General features: G+C 39.6%; 1 protein-coding gene across 1 annotated transcript in view; it reads left to right on the forward strand.

Annotated features, from left to right (window-relative positions):
- The window catches only part of Adgrg6 (adhesion G protein-coupled receptor G6), a 139,497-nt gene that overhangs the window by 71,474 nt on the left and 42,387 nt on the right, over positions 1-25,636 (forward strand). Inside the window, exons 4-6 of the mRNA XM_059272714.1 lie at positions 10,234-10,857; positions 19,111-19,179; positions 21,398-21,481. Of these exons, the coding sequence (XP_059128697.1) occupies positions 10,234-10,857; positions 19,111-19,179; positions 21,398-21,481 (777 nt within the window). The remainder of the gene's footprint in view (positions 1-10,233; positions 10,858-19,110; positions 19,180-21,397; positions 21,482-25,636) is intronic.

Here is a 25,636-nt window from a genome sequence, read left to right on the forward strand (position 1 = left end):
TGATCTGTGTCTCTATCTCCCACTTCTCAGGAAGAAAATCTCACTGAGGAAGTCTGTGCTTTGGTTCCCATCAGGTCAGGCTCCACCCCCGAGAGCAAGCTGTGCAAATATGGTAGCAAGGGCTGCAGAGGAAACACTTTGCGGAGAAGCCTTGTGCCTGGAGATTGTCATTAACTGTGGTCCAGCAGGCAGAGCCCTGCCCTGAGGGAAGGAGCTGAGCCATAGACGCAGGTGACCAGTTAGATTTCCTCTTTCCAGAACTTGAAGCTGGAGACGCAGATCATGTCCAAGAGTATGATGAGATGACAGCTTCCTTGTCCATGTGAGCAAAGGAGGAGTTCCTTGCAGATATTCCCTGCATTAATGAGAAGAGCTGTTTCTTAGTCCCTGTTGAAACCCTGTTCTATCTACTTTCACCTGTTTCTTTGGATCCAACTTTAGGGATATTTTCATTGTTTCCCTTTTCTCTTCTAGTTTTTTTTTTCTCTTCTAGTTTTATGCTTGAGAATATAACCATGACACTTCTTTTTTTCCAATCCTCCCTCCAAACTCTCTCAAATACCTGTCCCCACTTTCCTTCAAAGTCATAGCCTCTTGTTTTATTAATTGTTATTGCATGCATATATGTATATACATATGTACCTAAATATAGCCTGTTCAGTCCATATAATGTTACTTGTATGTATGTTTTCAGGGATGACCATTTGTCACTGGAGAACCAATTGGTGTGCTCTTCCCTAGAGAAGACCACCTCACCCATTCCCAGCTTTCCTCAGTTTCCTTGAGTTATTTGTGTAGGGTTGAGAGCTCACGGGCTTTTCCCTGTCCACTTCGGCATGTCCATTGGTGTCATCCTTGTTCAGCTCATGTTTGGGCAGTCATGTTGGTGAGACTTTATCATGTAGCATCTGACATTGCTAGGAGACAATCTTGCAGTAAACTCCCTGATATTCTGGCTCCTCCAATCTTTCCATCGCCTCTTCTGCAGTGTTCCCTGAGCCTTAGGTGTGAGAGTGCTTTATAGATTTCCATTGTTTTCAGAGCAAGTATGGCGCATGTTATTGTTTAAAGGAACACATTTTAGAATTGCTTGAAAATCTTAACCTGAAAGTTTTACTTAGGCAGTTCTTAATGTCAGTGATGCTGCCGCTGCTCTGCTGGCCTGAAGATCGCACTCTCAATAACAAGGTCAGTAAGATGAACCATAAGAAAGGAAGGCTATGAGGACTGAGAAAGTAGGAGTGAAGAGTGAACAGACTTACAAGTCGGTGTGTTCAAAGGCATCAGCATGAGAGAGCATGAGAGATATAAGACTGAAAGCTTCATTATGAATAGTCATTATGAGTCTATACAGTCTCTTCGGCAATACACGAGAAGCTTACTAATTAGCTGGTAGAAGGTCCTTGACTTGATGAATCCAGAGTTGTGTGTTTGTAGGCTATGAATATGAATGAGGAAGGGATGTGCATGAATATACTAGTCAAGAAGTAGACTAAGTAATATAACATTCAGTTCATGTTGTTTCAAGTTATCTGTTTTATGAGAGATGGGAAAGACTCAGCCATGGCTTGAGGGAGAAGAGTTTCCCATGAAAATGAACGTGGGCGTGGGTGTGCATCTGTATATTCATTTGTTTGTGTGTCTAATCCTCTTTAAGGGATCGGCAGTATATCTACGGAACAAGCTGACTCTAGTAGGATTTATAACAGTTCACTTGCTTAATGAAATATTATCTTTTGCTGTTGAGTATGGAATGTTCTCTTGACAAGGCGATTAAGGAAAGACAAGGTTGGAAGTTGAAACATGAACAATATTACAGAAGACCAAGATGTGTTTGAGGGTGGGGTGCATGGGAATATATTTAGAAACTGAAAACCTTATCAAGCTGAAAGCTGCCCCATCAGAGAACTTTCAGTTCCACATCTTGTTAGGTTTCGCCTTGTGTCAAACCTAGCTGAACCGATCCAAGAAAATGATTTCCTTTTGAACTCATGCTTAAATCATTGTGATAACTTCCTATGAGTGCTGCTTCCAAAGAGCTTTGGAGGTTGGATAAACACAAGAGGAAATGAAACAATCATCTGGTTAACTTTGGGGGGACTGGTGTCATAAGGGTGTGAGAGTCGTGAAGTGGTATTGTCACGTGGCTGCTGGAAGCTCCAGTAGATTGAGAATGGCCAGTGTCAGCCTGGTGTGCCAGAGACCCTCCCCAATCTGGGAATGCTCTCTCTGCAAGCAAAGCTTAAGGAGAGTGGTGAGGCTGGGCTGCGTCCCTTGCCAAGTCTGTCACATTAACACAATCACAGATGTCACAGCCAGATTGCCTTCAGATTCCTTCCCATCTTGAAAATGTGCATAGTAGTCAGAAATGAATGAAATACTTGCTCTGATAAAGTTGTCCATTCTGAATATTATCAACATGCAGGTCATGTCATCATCTAGAATGTTATTTACATTTCATTGATGTTACTTCCATCTGGCAGCTGTTGACTTGAACTGGAGAAACACGTGATTAGCCTGACCCTTTAATGACTAAACTGGCACTAGAATTTTCAACTATTGGCTTTTAGGGTTGATCTTTGGAAGCAGCCAGAGATACTAGATATTTTATACTTTCAAAGCATCAAATGAACTCTGAGTCCCTTACAACTTCACATATCACCACAGATACTGCAAACAACGACTTAAAGTTATCAATGAAGCAGGCAAGTTAAGTTGCATTTTTCTGGAGATGATTTTAACTAGTCACCTTCTCAAAGTGATAGCTACAGCTATCTAAGAACTCAAATAAAAATATTTAATACATTTTGTTTGCTTTGTTGTTGTTGCTTTTGAAATAGGGTCTCATGGAGCACAGGATGTTCTAGAAATTTCTACATAGCGAAAGTTGTTGGCCTTGAACTCTGGACTCTTCTGCCTCTGCCTCTCAAATGCTAGGATTACAGGTGTACCTGACACCTGGGTTTTGTTTACAATTTAGCACAGTATAGAAAAAGTAGATCTTGCCGGGCGGTGGTGGCGCACGCCTTTAATCCCAGCACTCGGGAGGCAGAGCCAGGCGGATCTCTGTGAGTTCGAGGCCAGCCTGGTCTCCAAAGCGAGTTCCAGGAAAGGCGCAAAGCTACACAGAGAAACCCTGTCTCGAAAAACCAAAAAAAAAAAAAAAAAAAAAAAAAAAAAAGAAAAGAAAAAGTAGATCTTATAAATCGACTACAGAGGATTTACAATTTGATTTATTTAACAATTGGGATCAGATGTTCCCATCTGGGGAAGATTTAAAGAACACATGCTTTGTATTTCACAGAGAGTAAGAATAAAAAACTTTGAAATAAAAAAAAAACTATTAAGTTAATGTTCATTGGGACTGGGGAGATAGCTTGGTGGTTAAGAGCAATTGACGTTCTTGTAGAGGACCAGGGTTTTATTCTCAGCACCCATATAGTTTCCACAGCTGTCTGTAACTTCAGTTCCAGGGGTCCAGTACCCTCTTCTGTCCTCCACGGGCACCAGACATACATGGTGCACAGATGTACATGCAAGCAAAACATTCACAAACAAAATAAAATGAATAAATTTAATTGCAGTTTTTGAAAGATGTTGGCTAGTTGGCACACAAGACTCCTGGACATGATTTAAGATTAAATGAAGAGTAGGCTTTCGTAAGGAACAGACAAGTTAGTGCTAGGCATTTATTGAAGCACACACACAAGAGCTAAGTGTGGGCTTTGATTTGTTATTGTTCACATTACCTGCAAACATTTTTCTTTTATTAACCAGAATGGAGGACACATTACTATGTATGTCTTTGAGAACACAGTTAAGTCAGACATGTTTACTTGGGTAGGTTTTTAAGGAAACACGTTAACCATGGTTTTACCAAAGACCCACTCAGTGGCTACTTCAGTGGCCAGCTTTTTAAGAAGACTTTTCTGTAGGAGAATATATTAATTTCTTGTATACCTGTGTGTGGATGGTGTGTGTGTGTGTGTGTGTGTGTGTGTGTGTGTTATGTATACTTGTGGATTCGTTATATATGTAGGAGTGCACCCATTGGTACATATGTTAAGGACAGAAGTTGATGTTGGGAGTTTTCCTCTATTACTTCTTCAACTTATAACATCTTTCACTGAAGATGAATCTTGCCATTTCAGCTAGACTCAGTGGCTCCAATGTGGCTCTTATCTATCTCTAGGCTCCTAGCATATGAAGTTACAGATATATGCTCTGTACCCAGATTTTACATGGATGCTGAGGATTCGAACTTACATCTAATGTTTGTACAGCAAGTACTTTAACCACCAAGCTATCTCTCCAGCCCCAAATTAGTTTCTTAATGGGATAGCTCATAGCATAGGAATCAACTAACATTTGATTATTCCATGGTCAAACCCAAAGCAATATATTGTAAACTTTCTACCATTTCAAGTAAATCTCTGGAAATATACTCATTTTAGGCAATGGCACTACTTACTGGAACTTTCCCATTAATAACTTCTATCTCTACATTCCACTTTTCCCTGTATCTTTTCATTGTGCTCATCTGTCTTCCACAAAATACTCTAGGCTCATATTCAGAATAATTGGCTTGAATTTTGATCGTGCCGCATCTTAGAACTGTAACTTCGAGCATGTTACCATAATCTCTGCCAGTGGTATTTGTTTCAACCAGAGCTGGGGATGGAGATAACTTCCGTGGTTGTTATGATGCTGAATGAGAACATACGTAGCAAAAAACCATTTAGAGTGAAGTGATTTGTGACCTTAAGGAACATACTGCCATTGTCACTCATGGGACATTCTGTCCATTGAGATAATGGCTTTGCAACAGCATTGTCTGGAGATGCCACGGCAGATGGGTCACGTGGAAGAATGATTTAAAGTCATTTTAATTCTCTTTACTGCTACAGTACTTGTCTCTTTCCCCAGTGACTGCCTGAGGGCTCAAGAGACTCTACCAAGGGGGGCGCTATTTCAACTCTTGTAGATTGTGTACAGATTTTGTGTTCTAGGGATGAGCAATGACACTCAACACTCACATGTTAGCACCATGTGCCTTGCCCAAGTCCCAAGATGCTCCAGTATTAACCCATGTCACACTCCCAACAACCTTGAGAGTGGTACAAGTTCTTTATTACCCCTGGTACAAAAGAGGAGAAACTGAGGTACAGTCTTGTGTCAAGGGCTAACAGGCTGGTTTGGTGGGTGAAAGTGCTTGTTGGGCAAGCCTGAGGACCTCAGTTCAAACCCCAGATCCCACAATGGAAGAGAGTCTTGATTGCTAAAAGTTGTCCTCTGTCCTCCTCGGGCATACTGTGGCATACACACACACACACACACACACACACACACACACACACACAATATACAAACAATTTCTTAAAACTGCGTCAAAATATGTAGCTAGTTTTATAAGTCAAATTTTAATTCTTCATACTCTCCATTCAGCTTTTAGGGAAGAATTTGGTGGATGGATCCAGGAAGTGTGGCGTGTTTGTAAATTACTTGGGTCTTAGATATAGGGAAATGTTTTCTCATCTTACATGAATGATGCCCCCTGTCTGAATGCTCATGTAGCATGGAACTTGGGTTTTTTGTTGTTGCTGTTTGTTTGCTTGCATTTTAAAATTGTTTTTTTTTTGCTTTCCTTTTTTAAAACTTGCATGTCTATAATTGTGTATAAATTATAGGCTCAGGATGTCTTCTTTCTCTTCTGAGCCCAGGATTCAGTGAAAGAAACTCAACTTGTCTGAGAGGCCCAGTCATCTCAGTCGTTGCTATGCTTGAATTAATTACAAGAAAGAGTCCCAAACACTATCCAGAGACGTGCCACAGCCCATGTATTCTTCACCCATTTTTCAGACTTGCATTTCCTTTGACGTGGGTTTACACACTGTGTGTAGTCATTCTTTAGGACACATTTCTGTTCATTTAAGCTATTCTTTCATGTCTTTACAAATTTGACCACTGATGTCTCGTGTGTCAGGAACACCCTGGCGTATTTCCAGAAGCCTGGCTAACACACTCAGTAAGTAGCCTTTGTTTGTTGAGCTTATGGACTTATGGGAGAAGACAGACAGTGAGCAAATAATCCCACAAGTTGAAGTAACATGACTTCCCCGGGTAGTGCTACAAAGACAACCGTGGAACGTGATGCTCGGGGGAGCGATAAGAGAAGGTTTGGGCAGACACTTGACAATCACAGTTTGTTTTCTCCTTCCTGTCTTTGACCATGCCGAAGATGTTAGAGACTCTAAAAGAACAGAGGAAGGCTTGGACCGACCAGATGAGGAACAGAGTTCACAAACCCACACAGCACAAGCAAACCCCAGGGAACAGGAACAGGGAAAACCAGGCTTCAGCAGGCTGACATGTCTCAGGCTTGGAGTGTGTCACTGTATCATAGAACTGATGACATGGGTAATAGCTGCCACTCTCAAGAAGAGTGATTGCATAGTCATTCTCTTCCACCCAGTAAAAGAGAGAAGAATGTGGTTTACGTGACACAATTAAAGTATTATTGTTTGAAACTTTATGTGTTTGTAGTAATTTATTTAGAATGCTGTGCACATAAGATTGTTATCCTTATTTCTACACTTTCTTTTTAAAGCATGAATATTAACTGAAGAAGCACTTGTAAATGAGGACACAGGAAACCTTGTTTTCTCATTCCAGTTGGTGGCCAGGCCATAGTTCAGAATAACCACCAAATCCTCACTATTCTCTTACAAAAAAAATGCTATAGTAGCATTTCTCTGTCTCTCCAACAAGACTCTCTTACATGCCTACATTCATTCAGTTAACATTGGTTGTGATCTCCCTTAGTACACTGAGAACATAGTAGTGTGTTACGGAGACCTAGCCTGTTGGTATGGACCTGACAGTAGTTTAATGTCAGAGACCGAAAATTCATTTACAGTAGGGCCTTATTTTTGTTGTATCCTTTGACTGAACTGGTTGTCCCTTAGAGTGCTTATGACATGTTCCGTAACTTCAGTGGGGTTTCTATTTAAGCATCACCTTGGGAGAACGACGCGATGTCTCATTTACCACGTCTTTCCTTTGCTTTACACTTCCTCCCACCTTTTGTCACTGTTTGTCTTAGTTATGTTTCCTGTCACTGTGATAAAATACCCTGACCAAAGCTATTTGGGGGAGAATGGGTTTATGTTAACTAACAGTTCCAGGTTAAAGTCCATTGTTCCCAGGAAGTCATAGCAGCAAGGGTTTGAGACAACTGGTTACATTGTGCCCATGGTTAAGAAGTGGAGAGGAATGGATTAATAATGCACGCATGCTTGCCCTCAGCTCCTTTTACATATGGTTCAGGGTACTCTATTGGGAATGGAGCCATTCACAATGGATGTGTCTTTCCACCTCAATTAACATAATAAGATAATCCCCCCAGCAAGCCCATAGACTTTCATGATCTGGAAAGTCTTGCACTGGAACTCTCTTCCCAGGTGATTCTGGACTATGTCAATCTGAAAATTAAAACTATCACACCACTTTTCAACACTGTTTAGCTCTAAGCCTGAAGTGTTAATCTTTCATATAAAGACTGTCTGTCTTGATTCTTGGTATTCTGTATAGAACAATTTTTAGCATATAGTAGACAATAAATATTTGCTGAATGTTTGAGTAAATGAGATGATCTCATAAGTGATAATCACCAACCACGACAAACAAAAGGGATAGTGATAACAGTTATTTGAACTTGAAAAAAATTACTGCTGGGCAGTGATGACACACGCCTTTAATTTCAGCACTTGGGAGGCAGAGGCAGGTGAATAGCTGTGAGTTCAAGGCCAGCCTGGGTTACAGAGTGAGTTCCCGGAAAGGCTCCAAAGCTACACAAAGAAACCCTGTCTCAAAAAAACAAGCAAAAAAATTTACTAAAAGATATCTTGTCTAATTTTTGTGCTTTTTTTAATTCTGCTTTATATTTTATTTCAACATTTATTTCCTGTAGGAGACCAGCTCCCACATTTATTTATGCCAGGGATTCTTGAGGAGTGAGGAATAAGAGATTTAGATAGAAATAGAAGGAAGAGAAACAGAAAGGCAGGATCGCCTTAAGTGGGCCTGGATCCTTATCCACCGGCCCAGAACTTTATTCCAAAGGACTTTTTACAACAACGCCAAGGGAAGGGGCAAAAGACCTCCCCCTTGCTAGATACAGCCAAGTGTAGACCCTTCCAAACACCTGGTACTCAGGCCCATGGCCCAGTCATCTTCTTCTGCAGTCCTGCTGGGTAAAGCCACTAGGAAACCTAGGCTCCAACAATTTCCCTCTCTCTCTGTAGATAGATAGATAGATAGATAGATAGATAGATAGATAGATAGATATAGATATAGATATTCTCCATGGTTTATGATGTTGAGCTCTATACCCTTCCCCCGCCCCACCCAAAGTGTCTCTCTGAAGTTGAGATTCCTAGCAAACTCAGCGAACTTTAGTGAGATCTCCTGAAGGCTCCTTGGTCTTCATTTCCTCTTTGAAATCATCTTCCATGTGTGGTACCTACTGGGCCCCTTGTGCATCTTCCATGAGAGATTCCCTCTACCCTTCACTGGGTTCTCAGAACCTCAAATGTTGCTCTCTAAAATTTTGTATGTGTCTTTGCTTTTTGGAATACTACTGGCATTTCCTTTTCTGCCTGAGAGGCTTTCATTTCCTCTGAATTTTCATGATTTTTTTTTAAAAAATGTTTACTGTTTGGTTGTTCCCAGTGAGTGGTATTCTTGTTTTATTATTCATAATCTGATCCCAGCCCTTCTCTGTCTCTCTCTCTCTTTTCTGACCAGCAGTGTGGGGATGTGGCAACTGCAGAACTGTCCTGTCCAATCCTTCTGGAACCTTTACTTCTCCATGCTACCCCAATGACTACCCCAACACCCAGTCTTGCTCATGGACCCTGCGAGCCCCTACCGGCTACATCATTCAGATAACGTTTAATGACTTCGACATCGAAGAAGCTCCCAATTGCATCTATGACTCACTGTCCCTCGATAACGGAGAGAGCCAGACGAAATTTTGTGGAGCCACTGCCAAAGGCCTGTCATTTAACTCAACTGTGAATGAGATGCATGTGTCCTTTTCAAGTGACTTTAGCATCCAGAAGAAAGGTTTCAACGCCAGCTACATCAGAGGTATGTGAACCACAGATGCTGCCAACCTTCTGCTTCCATGTAACATGGGCGGCAGTGGAGGCCAGGGCTGGAGGACAGACCTGTGCTCTTCTATGTGAAGGTCAATGGTCGGGATCAGGATTTAAGGGGGAGAACCTAAGAATGGTCTCTGGGAATCTTCATTAGCAAACTAGAACTACAAGATCCAAACTCTGGTTTCAGAAGAGCTGAATTCTAGATTGCCTGTCTGCAGAACATTTCTTTTATTTCCTTTCCTTTCCTTTCCTTTCCTTTCCTTTCCTTTCCTTTCCTTTCCTTTCCTTTCCTTTCCTTTCCTCTCCTCTCCTCTCCTCTCCTCTCCTCTCCTCTCCTCTCCTCTCCTCTCCTCTCCTTTTCTTTTCTTTTCTACTTTAAGTCAAGGTCTTACTTTATAGCCATGGCTGGCCTGGAACTTGCTAAGTAAACCAGGCTGGCTTCAAATTCACAGAGACCTGCTTGCTTTTGCCTTCCAAGTATGGCACATGCCATTGGAAAAAAAAAGAATTTAATGGTAATAATGAAAATCTATAATTCTAGTATCTCTCCACTAGAAGTTTAAAACACTCCCATTTTAGAAATTATTGTATTTTAGACATGTAAGATGCTACCATTAAAATAAATTCACTAGAGGACAAACAGAAAATTAGTGTGTAAGGGAAAGAGGAGGGTACAGAAATTCTGAAGGGATGAGATTTGTCTGGAAATGTTCATGAGAGTGAAAGGCAATGGTTAGTGCAAGCAGAGCTAGTGTGTGTCCAGAAAGTATCTTTAAAAACAGATTGTGCAGAGATTTAAAAAAAAATACCAACAGGGCTGTCACTCCTTTCATTATGAAATAAAATCATAATTAAAGATGAACTGGGTGGGGTTGCTTATTGTTATTTTTGATATAAGATCATTGGTAAAACATTGATGATAGAGGATGGCAGAGAGGGGGTTAACAAAGGCTCACAGAGTAAGTAAATAGGTAATTAGAAGAAAGTGGCAGAGAACTGAGAGACACTAGGCATTTTACATCTCAGCTCCTATTATGGAATGATGCTGTGACTCTATGTTTTTTCCTAGTTGCTGTGTCCTTACGGAATCAAAAGGTCATTTTGCCCCAGACACTAGATGCTTACCAGGTATCAGTTGCCAAAAGTGTCTCCATTCCTGAGCTCAGTGCTTTCACACTCTGCTTTGAAGCCTCCAAAGTTGGCAATGAGGATGGCGACTGGATAGCTTTCTCCTACTCAGACGAGTCCCTCATGCAGTCGCTCAGTTTTGAAAAGACCAAACATGATTACTTCCTGTCCATTTCTGGCTCAAGATGCTTGCTGAACAATGCATTGCCCGTGAGGGAAAATGAAGAGATCTTCACAGAAAGCTTTGAGCAGCTCTGTCTTGTGTGGAACAATACTTTGGGCTCTGTTGGTGTAAATTTCAAAAAGAGCTATGAAACAGTCCCATGCGATGCCACCATGAGTACGGTCATACCTGGCGATGGGGCATTGCTGTTGGGCTCTGATAGAGACAAAATTGCCTCTCTGAAGGGCAGCATCTATAACTTTCGACTTTGGAATTTTACAATGGATTCGAGAGTCCTCGCCAACCTCAGCTGTAGCGTACCTGGGAATGTTGTCGACTGGCACAATGACTTTTGGAGCATCTCAACCCAGGCTCTCAAAGCTGAGACCAACCTGAGCTGTGGTAAGTCTATGATGTAGACTTAACATGCTTCATGATTTTAGCATTGTTCGGTGGAAATATTCATTAAGAAATTATTTATACATATGTGTCCACAGAATTATCACTTAGAGCTCTTTTAGCTTTGAAGCTGTTACCATTTTAACTATTCACAGCATACATTTGATGAGGAACCATGCTCACTTAGTAAAAGTCGGCTTGCCATTCTTAAGTATTCCCTAGGTCACAAAATATCACAATTTATCATTAACAAAACAGTCAAAATGATTGGCCCACGGGTGAAAAACCTTAACACTAGATTTGAATGGCAAGAAATTAACAAGTTGTAATTTTTACTCACCAAAGTGTTACCCTAATACATTGATCTTTATCATTCTGGAACAGAATTTCAATTGCATTACCTAAATAAACAGTCACCACGTAGGGTGTGTTTATTCAGCCAGAGTCAAACATCCAGCTGTCTATTTATGGAAAATTTTGATTAATCTAGAATTACCATATTTTTCTTTGAACTTTTATCTCTATATTTTTGACAGCAAACGTTTGTGGTTCATTTCCAATACCTTCTTCTTACTTCCTAGGTCACCCTTTAAGAGGCTTTAACTGTGACATCATTGGAAATAGCTGAATGCAAATTATTATGGAAAATGATTATATGTAACAAAAAGTATATTGAAATAGACTTCTTTCTATCCAGTATTCTTTATATCATGCAAGTTAATTCTAGAAGTCATATTTTATTATAGGACTGATTAAAACACCTATAAAAATGGTTCTGTTATCGATTTAAAATGTTATAGCATGAATTCTCAGGTCATGATAGCATACATTTTAGTTAAAGAGAGAGGCCTACTATTCAAAGGAATTTGTATGTGATATTGGAAAAAAATCCTTTATACCAAGGTTTGGCAAAGTGAGAGGTCTCATTGCAGACAACTCGCTGTATAAATAAAGTTTTATAGGAACACAGTTATGCCCATAGATTTACATACTGTAAGTCACTGTGATTGTGCTAACAGGGCTAAATTGTCTGGTAGTTACGGACATAGCATGGCCTGTTATCTTAAAATATTGGCTGTCAGTTCCTCTAAGTCCCATCATCCTAAAATATTTACTAAAATATTTATTGATCGTCATGAGCAAGTTTATTGAGCCCTGAAACTAGCCCAAAGAATCCTAAGATTGTTGAAGCTTACACTTTGAACAACAGTGGAAAAGGCACCCCAGATGTAGGGAAGCGAGCACCCCACTCATATGCCTTAGACTTGGGAGGTGCCAGTAGATTTATATGTGTTCTTCACCCACTTTGTCACACACTGTGCATTTCAATGGTGACTTTATTTCCAACACTGAAAGATTAGATTTCACGTAAAATGAATGATTTGATTCTTTGGCAAACACAAATACCTGGCTAGAATTTCTGCATGGATAACACCACCAGAGCTACTTTGTAGCAATTCCCGTTGAAGAGGCTTTAGCATTCACCCCAGCCCCCATTACACTTATATCCGCTCTCTCTGGCTTGCTTCTTCCTGGCGTCAGGCTTACCTTCTCACACTGGCTGGCATTTAAGTGTGAAGATCTCAGTTTAGACCGCTCCTTTTGTGTTAAACAGGGAGGAAAATGAAGTATAGAACACATCCGCTGCTGAGGTGGTTAATTTGTTACCATATACATCATTAATTCATACCTAACAACCTCACCTTTTTAATAAAATTTAATTCATTAATACTATTTTTAATTGACAAAATTGTATGTATTTATGTCACACGATGTATTGTGAAATGGCTCATTCAAGTTGCTACATCATACTTTGTCTTTTTAAGTCTTCAACAATTCCTTTTCACTGTTTTACATCCAAAGAAAGGAACACAGAGACAGGGTACATCATCAGTGTCCTCTAAGCAACTTTAAGCACATCACTTTCAACTACAACCATTATACAGTTTAGTAGACCTCTAAACAGATTACCCCTGACCTTGTAATTACTCCTTTGGCTGGTAAAGACCTGGTGGCCCACCTTCTGCCCTCCAGCCCCTGTGAACCACCATCCTACTCTATTTCTTTGATTTCAACTTCCTGGGATTCCACACATAAGTGAGATCATGCATTCCTTCTATTTTCTTAAACACCACTTCTGAGGCTCTCATCTTAAAGCCTGAAGATTACCAAGATGCACCAAATGCGTACTCACATAGTTTAGTCATCTGTAAGACTGCAAAATGATTTCATCCTAAGAGAAGCACAGTCTTACAGACTCAATGCATTTGAGTCTCATTAACTCTTGACATTCCTATTCCCCACCCCCACTCCCCCAATGAGTACACCGAGATGTCTTGCTGTGCGTGTCAGTTGGATTGGTGGGAGAAGGAATTTCCTGCTGCTTAATCATCAGCCTGGGGCTGAAGAATCCAAGTCACTTATGAACGGACAGGAAATACCTGTACAAAGATTGTATCTTGGCCACGTTGCCTGAGCAAATCTTTAATGATCAAGAAAAATAAAGTGTGTTCTATTAACATTTCAACCCCCTTCCCCCTCCAGAAACTATTGTGGTTTGCTGTTTATGTTCATCATAAATCCACACTCTTTCAGTGAGTACAGTAACCAATGGGAAAGTACAGTCTCATTCCTTGCATTCCAGTAGACTGGCAATGTCTGCCAAGTATTGACTATTCTAGTATCCACTTGTGGTAGCAAATGAATATGTTTTCCATCTGTGCATTACTGGATGAATTATATAAAGGGAAAGTAAGGGGGTAAGACAGAACGGATTGCATTTAATATTTAAGTATGCTGTCACTTATCTCACGTATTCAATGTAACACCGATGTCATTAGTAACTATTTCAATGATTTTATAACCCCGCTGCTTCGTTTTCCTATATTTTTCTAAGTATTTGGAGACTATCTCTGAATTAAGAAATTCTTGGCTGGTTTGTCTTTTTAAAAATCAGTCAATCTTGTCAGTTCTTTACTGATACAAATGTAGCATCAATAGTTTTTTTTAAAAAAACATTATAGCATCTTTATTTTTCCTAGAACAATTTTCAAGCATATTCAGTTTTATGACCTTCAGAAACAGGTCACTTCCTTTTCTGACCCTTTAATTGTAGGTGCAAGTATTTGCTTGTGTTAGGATTACAGTTTAGACATTGGCCAATGCCCATCAACTTTCACAAAGAACAGACAGTACTTTCTCTCTGGCTTTATTTATTTAACTGATTACTGCTCTTTCCTGAGGAGTGGTACAGTATAGCTCAATGAGCAGTCTAAGTTCAGGCAAATTACATTTATTTGTCCAGTGTTTCCTAAGCACTCCCATCTCTTAGTCACTGTGGATGTAGAGATAAGACACAAGTTTGTAAGTCCCCAACTTTCTTTTCACTCTTTTCTAGAAATTTTCACTGGACTTTAGTTCTCATCTCTAAAATTTTACTCCTGATCACTGAGACTCCATTACTCTCTAATTCCCATCCTTTCATAATTAACTATATAATAAACTACACTCCTGACTTTCACAGGTCTGAAATTCAATTACTCATCCCTAGTTTTATGCTCAACAAAGTACTAAGTTCACCACAGTTTGATTATTAGATCACTTTTAACTGAAAATACAATCACTTTATCATGACATCACATTATTCTTGGAGGGTGCTCAAACTCATTATGAGCATAGATGATGTTCAGAAATAATTGTACATGCAAAATAATAATAAAAATGTCATAAAATAAAACTGGAGAGTTGGCTCAGAGGACCTGAGTTTGGATCCTGGCATCGACCTAAAAAGCCTCTATTCCCAGCAGTGGAGAGGCCTGGACAGGAGGGTCTCTGGGGCACACTCACCAAGCAGTGTTGTGGGATCAGTCAGTTCCAGGTTGAATGAGGAACTCCACATCAAAAGATAATCTGGAAATTGGTCCAGGAAGATACCTGGCATCCACTTAGTGGCCTTCATACACATGTGTACATAGTTGGACAAGTCTGCACATACATGAACATACATATACCACATAACACAAGAGGAGAAAGATGTGAAATAAAAACCATAAAATAATTTTATAATATATTTACTAACAGAAAATTATAAAAGTCCCTCTTAGGAACATCAACAAAGAGAACCTTGGCGAGGGTTATATTTTTCTGAATTTTTTGCATCTTACTGTACTATGGTTGAAATTGTTAATTAAGATGTGAGAGGTACTACTGGCTGCACGTCAGTGAGTTCTAGCACAACCTGTATAGAATGACTCCTTGCAGTCTCCTGGCCGGGAGAAGAATGGTAGAAAGAAGAAAAGCCCAAAGCCTTTGAGGTGTTTGTCTTTGTTTGTTGGTTTGTTTTTTCCAGCTGCCCATTTGCCTTTTGTTGCAACAAGATCCCTAACTGATGCTGTTCTGCATATAAGTCTCTGTATACCCAAAATAAGCTTGATGCAATCCTCCTGTCTCTACCTCCCAAGTGTAAGGATATACGTGGTCATACCAGTAAAATGCAGGGGGACTGGAAGCCAGGGCTTCATGGGTTCTTGGCAGGCACTCTACCAACCGAACTGTAGCCTAATCCTAACTACCCATTTTCAAGATTTTCTTTTAAATGCATAAAATGCGACTCTAAAGTTTGCTGTTAGGTACACAAGCTTTGAATACCCCTAGTAGACGCAAAAGCCAGACAACACACAGCGATCACCTAAGCACCATTGATGACCGAGACGTCACTGTCCCAAGAGCACAGTTTGTCTCTCCCTTCGGAGTCTCCCCATTTGCCAATCTGCAGGCCTAGAACACTGGGTGATGAAGATGCCCATGAGTAGAAATGAAAAGTTTGTGTATGTTTTGGGTATTTACTTATTCATCTGAGGTGGTATCTTGCTGTGTTCACTGGCCTAGCTTTGAACTCCCAGGCTCGAGTGATCGATCCTCCTGTCTCGACCTCCCAAGTAGGTAAGCCTACAGTGGCATTTCCCCATACCCAGCAGTATTTACTTTCTGTATTTCGTATATTTGTTTACAGAGTCCCAGGCTATTTGTAATATGAGATTTCCTTGACCAGTGTGATTTCCTTCTAACTAAATTATGTCACTTGTTTTTGTGCCATTTGCACTAAAAAAACAAAACAAAACAGATGTGATTTCTATTGCTCCATGAGATCATGATACAATGGTATCTATTCAGTATTTATACAACACTAGCAATTTGATAAACTTGACCTTCCCCTAGAAAGAACAACTAATTAAAATATTCAGGAGCAAATGTTTACAATTTCTCCTGAAAGGAAGCCACAGATTGAAATGTATACAATGAATCTGATAAAATGGTCAAGATCTTGTTCTAAATCATGGCTCCTCTGACATTTCCCCATATTCCCACCTCTGAGTTCCTAGATTTACTAGAGTGGAAATGTGGTTAGCCTAAGAACTTCTTTCCCACAACATTGTCCCTTATCGCTCTTTGTCTTGGAGAGATACCATATCTGAAGCCTCTAAGGAGCCCTGGACTGCCAGCATTGTGTGTAATCTGAGAACTACAGAACCTCATCCAAGGGTCTCCACTGTGCTGTGTGACAATGGCTGAGATTTCTACAGTCACATGAGTCTGATAGGCTTGTTGGTTTTCAGAAGTCCTTTCTAAAACCTAAGTGCCTGTAAAAGTGAGGTCCTGAAAAAAGTGGACATGCACAAGAGGCAGAAACCTCTCAAGATAAATTTTCCCCCTAGCTCTGCCCTCCCTCAACGTTACCACATCACATGCCTTTCCCAGGGCACATGCTCGCTTAGATTTTCAGTCTTCAACCCCCCCTCCCTATCTCTGCTTCCTTACACAACCAGGCTTCCTCCTGCTGCATTCACTCTCCCAAGCTCTGCAGTCTGAGTTTCATTGTTCCCACGAGACTGACACTAATTCCTGTACGGTGGAGTTAAAGGTCTTTTCAGTCTTTATCACGTCAACCTTTCAGTTCCACTCACGGTTGCCACAGCCTCCATTCAACTTTCTTTATTTAAATTCTGTGAAGCCACCTTCACCAAGAGCTGCTTTTGTCTCCCCAAATCTCAGCATCGGAAACTTAAATATAGCAATGGCTGCAGTTCAGTCTGTTCTCTTCTTGAACCCATATTCTACTGAACATAATCTCATAGGTACCTTTTGTTGACTAGTCCCCTTACAGAAAGACAGTTTCTCACGGGTGCATTATAGCTGTCCTACGGGCAACTGGCTTCCCTTGCCAGGCATAACAGAAGATGACAATTCATGCTCTTTCTGTTTCCTTTCTCCATCTGTGATGTCATTATGCCCAGTTTCTCAAGTTGGAAACCAGCAAAATGCCATCTACACCTCGCTTTCTCTTCCTCTTTCCAATTAGTCACGAAATCTTACACAATCTATCTTCATATCACTTGTGTCCATCTCTTTCAGTCTATCTTCTTGAGACTCATGATGTCAAACCTGAATGATTAATATTATTTTACCTTCTTGCATCTCCCCACATCAAACCACATCTATATGAATAACTGCAGTTATTTTCAAACCACAGTCTATAGTTTTACCCAGTACCCCTTCATTTATTCCAATTGCTTTTTAAAAAGAGTTTAGACTAACTTTAGCTGTCATTCATAAATGTGTTCGGTAATTTGTTTAGTGAAGCTTGAGAAAGACGCAGAGCCTCAATGTTGCTGCTGTTTGTATTCTAGAAGGCCTTCCATGGGTTACACTGACATATATCTGATCATCCCCACGCTTCTCTGTAATCACTCTAATACAGTGGGACCAAGTGTGTTCATCTCCAGACCTCTCAGTGCCTCATAGGCACATGTTTCAGAAATCCTGTCTGGTTGCCTCAGAGCTCTTGCAACCTCGGTGCCTGTGTGCTCTATTTCCTGTTCATTCTTCTCACCAAGCTGATGTCACAACTTCCTGTTGGCCACCACCACCATCGAAACTCTTCCCAGGCTCCTGGGCATTTGTTACAAAGAGGCTAGCTTCCATTGGTGTCTCTCTGAAAGTAGACATGGCAGCGGGAACTTTTCTGTCCTCCACCTCTCATAAGCTGTAGGTGAAGCATCTGTGTTTTAGCAGGAATCCATGAAGTAGTTTCTTGCCAGCAAATGTCACATCATAGACCTGCCTGAAGGGCTGGCCTTTTCTGATGTAGCAGAATTCTTTCTGTGAGCAGGAGCTTGACGTATCTGAGAAGGATGAAACCATATATCCCTAGATGCCATTAAACTGTTGAGATGTTTTCTGTTTGTGTCTATCACTTACCTAATTAGACATACTTTGTGAGCTCGGGCACCTGCTCTGCCTCCACACACTATTCCCATGGGAAAGTTAGACAAATGTTTAAACATCAGAATGAATTCAACACTACGTAAATGCCTTTCAAAATTACATACATAGTATATATGTATAATATATGTATAATGTATATATTTGAATCAATTCTGTCTTTATTCAAATGCCCTATTATTTGCAATAAGTTTAGCCCATAATTAGCACAAGAAGATTTAGAGCAACAGAGTACCTCTAATAGTTCTGCTAGGAAAAAAGTCAGCTCAGTGTCTGTTTCTTGTTGAGCAGGAGTCAGTGAAAGCTTGAAGTGAAAAGGAACAAGACAGACTTGAAATCACAGAAAGATATTTCTGGAATTGCAGAGTATATACATGAACCAAAAATTTGCATTTCATAAGTAATTCATATTATCCAAATTCCATTCTGAAATGTACCCTGAATGTTCATATTATTTTATTTGTGTAAATTACTGCCTGAGTCTCATAGTTCATTATCCAAAAGGGCCTCAGACAGTTTTTTGGTTTTGTTTGTTTCGTTTGTTTTGTTTTTTTGAGACAGGGTTTCTCTGTGTAGTTTTGGTGCCTGTCCTGGATCTTGCTGTGTAGACCAGGCTGGCCTCAAACTCACAGAGATCCACCTGGCTGTACCTCCCAAGTGTTGGGATTAAAGGCATGCGCCACCACCACCTGGCCTCAAACGTTTTTTATACAAAGGTAAAGGGACAATCGTGCTTCTTTCCTTTCATGGGTGAATGACTGAAAAATAGAGCTCAAGATTTTGAGGGTGATGCCACTTCCTCAGTTTTGTATTTGAGGAAATTAAGGTAACCTTACGAGACGTTTTCGTGCTGGAGCACTGTTGGTTGACTCGGACTGTTTCTACCTTACCGATTACATGATTCATAATATTGATTTTGGGGATAATATCAGAAAATCACAAGTTAAATCTGCATATGCTTCTGTGTTGACGTAGGTTCCTACCTGATCCCGCTCCCTGCAGCTGAGCTGACGAACTGTTCGGATCTGGGTACTCTCTGTCAAGGTAGGAAGCCATTGTCATCTTTTTGTGTTCTTATGCTTGCTGTTTGGGATGATGGAGTTGCCCCTGCTTTGGTTTTTATCTTAATTTTCACCCGAAAACAAAGAAACAGCAAAACAAGTATGTGTGGGTGTGTTTTAGCTGGGTGGGTGCACAGTACCAGTGTGTACAAATAATGTGCTGTCAGGACGTATCTGCCACATTGGCCATATTTCCATAAAACTCAGGGTTTTCTAAATGTGAATGGTTATATGCTGCTTAAAAGGATTGGTTTCGTTTCTCCCTATGTTTCTTCTTAATATTATTTCAAGCGTCTTGGATATGCAGCCATGCAGTATTTTAAAGAAGTGCTCATATCCATAAATTGGAGAAAAAGCATATGTTGAATATTTACATAAGATTTGAAGATGAGGCCATGAGGCAATTTACTTTATATTATATAACTTGAATCTTAAGATAAAAATAGTTAAAGTAAGCTAATGTTAATATTACTGTGTTAATTATTTTGATGCTTCATGGTTATATTGTGGATACAATTGTTTTATTATTATGTAGTTGCCTGGTAATAACGTATAGTTATATGTGTATGCAATATGCCACAAAAATAGTAATATAAAAATGTTGCTTTAATTTATCATTGCACCTTCTAATTTTTTTGTGACCAGTTTTCATCCATTGTCATGCTAAATTCCTCTATTAAATGTAGCATCTTCTATGTTCCACATGAGAATTATGGGTGTATGCCTTTCCGTAGAAGGTGGCTTTGTTAAGAGGTTCATGGCACAGAGGCAACAGATTACAAGTAAGGTCAAGCAAGTGGAATTTAGGCTCTTTGCAGTCTGAGAGTCAGCCAGACAGGGCAAGGAGGAAACTCACTATTTTTGGATTTCCCTTCTAAGATAACGTGAATATTATTACCAATCAATTCCCCATGAAAATCACATTGTTTGTTTTTTATCCATGAACTCTGTGCAGTTATGAAATAGTTTTATAAAAATATACCAGAAAACTTTTGATCCAAAGGTTTTAAAAATTCATTAATTATTTTTTATTATTTTAATACAAGTATCTAAAATACTCATTCTGTGGACCAAAGGACCAGAAACTCAGTTTCCTTCTCATTTAGTCCCTGTTTTTTCCTTAATGAACAAAAACATTTTCATGACACATTTGCACTAAGGATGAACACAATTATTCACAATTTTGATTTTAAAAAAATCAAAATTATTTCCATTATATGTTTTTATATTATTCTGGAATGGAAAATCAGTGTCACCACATACATTTTGCACCAAGGAGTTCAGCATTTTCTCTGGTGCATTTAGAAAGCAGTTCTCTGAATCATCTCTTCATTGTTTTATACTTAAGTAACATTTAATTACAAAGATATAACAACTAGTCATTACACACGTGATTGTGCTCCAACACAAATGCATCCATAAGATAAAATGAAGAACAGTTATGTGCATGGTTAATTTTCTTCTTACAGAGGCATACAATCTCCAAGAAAGAAGCCAGAAAAGCATTATAGGAGGGTTGCCTGTTTGTGCACTTTCAAGTATCACACAAACAGCTCAGACATAGGACTTAGAAAATACCTCTAACAGCCGGGCGGTGGTGGTGCACGCCTTTAATCCCAGCACTCGGGAGGCAGAGCCAGGCGGATCCCTGTGAGTTCGAGGCCAGCCTGGGCTACCAAGTGAGTCCCAGGAAAGGCGCAAAGCTACACAGAGAAACCCTGTCTCGAAAAACCAAAAAAAAAAAAAAAAAAAAAAAATACCTCTAGTCTCTGTGTATCAGTCCAGACTGACTTAGTGTAGATAGCTTCTAAGGTGTAGAGCTATGCAGATTGCCTGTTTTGAACTTCCTTTAAACAGTCTCTGGAAACTAGTTTGTGGAAAGAGTTAGTGATTTCCCATGTGATTACCAGCCTGGTGATAGCAGATGTAAGTGTAGAATCCAGCTGTGCTTTCTCCCGTGCTTCTGTGCCAGCTCTCGGCCTCTGTGCAATGTGGCACCAAAGCCATGCAAACGGATTCTTAATGTACCCTAGAAAACCTTGCTTCATGTTATGCACTGTAAGCTTTTAGCCTATTGTATTAGTAGCATGAAATAGTTTCGGCTCTCTTGTGCATTTTCATGTATTAGCTGTAGATTGCTTATCTGTATTAACTGTTTTATGCTCCTTATAAAATTGCATCTTTCTCATCTTTATTACCAGCTACTGTAAACCCTCCTAGCACTACACCACCCACAGTCACCACTAACATCCCTGTTACTAACAGAGTCCATAAACAAAAGAATGGTAAGATTCATTGGGTAAGATCCTATGTGTAGTATGTCTGGAGTATGGAAAATTGTGTTCTGAGAGTGGAATTGCACTGTTCCAGCAAAGTTCTATGATTGGCAACACTTGGTTCGTTAGCACATTTGAAGACTACTAAAACAAACATCATTGTGTCTTGCTTCCCAACTGAACCAATAGCTCTGAGTACTTTGCTTCACTTTGAGTTATTTTCTTTCAAAGAAAAGTTTGGCTTTTTGGAGCCCATTCCCTATGGTGGGACACCTTGCTCAGCCTAATTGCAGAGGGGAGGGGCTTGGTCCTGCCTCAACTGAATGTACCGGGCTTTGTTGACCCCCAATGGGAGGCCTTACCCTTTTAGAGTTGTGGATGAGGGGTGGGAAAATGGGGGGTGGGTGGAGAAACGGGAGGAGGGGTGGGAGGGGGAACTGTGGTTGGTATGTAAAAATGAAAAAATAAATAAATAAGAAAGAAAAATATTTAATTGAAAGGAATTAATTTTCATTATAATACATCCAAGAGGAAAAAAATGTGCTTTCCTTTTTATAGTGTTTTGTCAAATTACAACAACTGAAAACTTTCTGTTTGAGAAATAGGATTTCTCTGTGCACTCCTAAGAGCAGCAGGCTGGATAGTGCCGAGAGTACCACCCGGGGAAAGAGGTTTTAAAAGGATGTTATGATGTGTCAGAAACCTGATTCTTGCCATTTAATTTTTTGTGGAAGTCACCTTTGTGCTTACACACTTACGAGATTTAGATCAGTGGCCATGGTAACAACTTACACCTTTTTATCACTTCTTGAAGAACACCGATTAGGATGTGTTATCAGTCAAGTCTCCAATAAGTTTGGGGGTAGCTTTGCTTTACTGGGCCTTGAATCCGGGGTTCCACACAGTAGGCAAGTATCCTAACTCTGAGCTCCACTTGGAGCCCCAATTTTTGAATGATAAAATTTCCAGTAATTCCAGCATTTCCTGCCCCTTTTTCTCCATTTATGTTTTTCTATTGGTACTCATTGTAATATTCAACTGTGGCAGTTATGTCTTATAAGAAACCAGTAGAGTGAAAGCCATATGGCTCAATTCTTTATTTAATTCTGCCATACATATGGATCACATACAGAACCATTTGCAATTTGGAGTTAGTGGTTTCAATTTCTTGTAATAAAGACACATTCCAACCAAATGAGTGCCCCACTGCCTTCAACACAGTCATAGTCTCAAATATGAGATACTAGAGGAAAGGAGTTTTATAAAATCCGATCCTGTAACTTGTAAGGTCAAAACATCTGTAATGTATCACCAGGGACCCAAAACCCTGGGAAAAATAAACCCACATAGTTCACTGATTTTTTTTTCCTTATAACTTCAGAGGTTACATCAACTTCCTCTGTAGGGACATTTACATTGGAAGTATGGAATATTTTACATGAAGCGTAGATATAAATTTCATTAGGGCTATAAAGACATCGATTCAAGGAAGTGTTTATGGTTTCTCTGCTAGTTACACCACAGATATTTATGATTCCATCACCGCCCCCCACCCCAAGCAGCAGCAGCATAAGTTTCCAGTGCATGTTCCACATGGACTCCTGCCATCAGATGGGAATATTATAATTCTGAGTATTTTCCTCTTTGTATGAGTGTACAAAGAGCCTCTGTGGCACTTTCCCTTCAGAGCTGGCACATCCTCTGCTGCCCAAGAACACTGACATGGTGCTTCAGAGCCCTTAACTTGGTGGATTGGAGCTGTATTCATTTAATCATGCAGTTTCTAACGCGCTTGAAGAGACCCTTGTTCAGGCCATTCGTCTCTGCGTCATAGCCTTCACTGGAGTTTCAACAAAGCAGGCAAATATTACAGTCAGTTAAAATGGTTTATCTTGACCACACTAATAAAGAAGAATCTCATTCAGATGACTTGTGATTAACATGTAACTTTAACCATTAAAATATTAGGTCACCGTGTGGTGGAAGTCATTCCAAAATTTTGTGCTCCAACTATTTTTCATCATCTTAGCAATTTTTATCATACATGTGAACTATGTGCTTTTCATACAATGCCTGACTCACTCTTCATCTGTACTTACATGGGATTTCATTATTGTATAATGAAGCCATAGCTACAGAAGTGAAAACTTAGAACAAGTACAATACCACAGTGTTCCACAACTACCTCTTATATCCTACTGGATTTCTGAGGGCTTCCAGCCTGAGCCTTTCAGTATCTAGTCTAAAGAGTAAGTAACAAAGTATTACAAACAAAAATATTCAAGTAAGGCTTTCCCTTTGTCCAAGTTTAAAATAATTGAGAAGAGATCATTTTTCTTTGTAAATAAATCACATTTATGTCCTGTCCCAGGTTCCTAATGCCATTCACATACTATCAACCACTTGTTATTCTTTGAGAAACTGGCACAGGAAACATTCTCAGGCTATCTGATATTTAGAAAATCCTATTTTGTTCCCATTGTCAGAAAGACTGGGAAAACTGTCAAGTCTATTATCTACCTTATCCAGTCCTCTTAACTCTGGGCTGTCCGAATTTTACTGAGTTCATCAATAATAATCTGCCAGTGTAGGAAGAGAGAGAGCTAGCTCGCTTAATGGTCAGCTATTCTCCCTCACTATACCAACCGGATTGGTTCCAGTTGTCATGAAATGTTCTTATTTTTCTTTGAAAGTCTCTTCTCTCCATTTTAAACATAATTTGCACACCATACCTCATATTATATACCAATAGAGTCATCTTTTAGGCAACTTTTCACAAGCATTTCAGGATGTCATAGATAGTCTAGGTATTCCCACAAGTAATGAAACTTTGCCCAATCTCCTTGACCTTTTCCAAAGTGCTCCTGGTATAATGATTATTTCCTTTCTTAATGATATTGTCTGTCCTCGAATCAACACCAGCCCTACTAAAACAGTGAACTTCTGTGGTATAGACATTAGCAACCCAGTGAATGAATTTACTCTTTTGGTCCTCATCATTTGTTCTGAAAATCCAGTTCCCAAGTGCAAATTTCAGTGTTCCTTCCAATTTCTCACATGTGCTTAGCTAGTCAAATAACAGATTTGCTTGCAGGACCTTTGTGTGGGTCCAGCAAGCTTTGTAGATTCATATGCCAGATGTCTTAAAGAAATTGGGTGTGTAAAGGTCTGCAGATTGCAATTCATAGTATAAATGCAATTGACATAATTGCCTCATTGTCAGTTTGGAGGAATAATGTGAAATCTAAAACAACATGTGAATTGGATTTTAATTTGTCTTTTAAAATAAATACGTTCAATTCCATCATCTCAACCCTATATCTCATAACTTTGGAGATAATTTTTATATTCCTCAAGAAACTTAGATGGTTAACTGAAGAGAGACCTACAATATGAAATCATCATCATCATCTTCATCATCATCTTCTTCTTCTTCTTCTTCTTCTTCTTCTTCTTCTTCTTCTTCTTCTTCTTCTTTTCTCCTCCTCCTCCTCCTCCTCCTCCTCCTCCTCCTCTCCCCCTTCTCTTCCTCCTCTGCCTTCTCCTCACCCTCTCCCTCCTTCTCCCCTCCCCCTCCTCCTCCTATCAGAAGTTCTTCTGGTCTATATGATATTATGAGAGCAATGCATACCTCTTTTGAAGCCATGGGGATGCATGAAGATTGATGGATGGCTTTGCTACTAGAATATCATTTTCTGTCTGTAGGAGATGACTTGCTACACTGATAACATGGGGGAGCCTATTTGGTTTCTTAATGACATTTCCCCAGTAACAATGTTTAAGCAAATTAATTTCTCAATAAAAAAAATCCCTGCCACCAGCCTACCAGTAGACACTTCATTTTTTTTATTCCTTTGGTTCCTTTCCTTAGTTTCATATAATTACCCATTGAATATATAATTCAAAAAGTTTTAAATAAGTACCAAGCAGGCCCCACTAAGTTTTTAGCTAAATTTGTAATTCTGAAGTTTCTGAGCAGAGAATACTTGCAAATTCTTCATAATACAAAGTAGTCTGTAATACGAGACACTAGTTTATTTGAGCTATTAATCTAGTCATAAGCAATGCGAAAAAGTACTAAGGTTATCTGATGTTGAATGTCTCATTTTATGAAAACAATGAACTACAGAAAAAAGTGGGGCAGGAAACATTTAAAATTGAAAG

The sequence above is a fragment of the Peromyscus eremicus genome, chromosome 8b (assembly GCF_949786415.1).
Source record: "Peromyscus eremicus chromosome 8b, PerEre_H2_v1, whole genome shotgun sequence".
Taxonomy (NCBI): Eukaryota; Metazoa; Chordata; class Mammalia; order Rodentia; family Cricetidae; genus Peromyscus; species Peromyscus eremicus.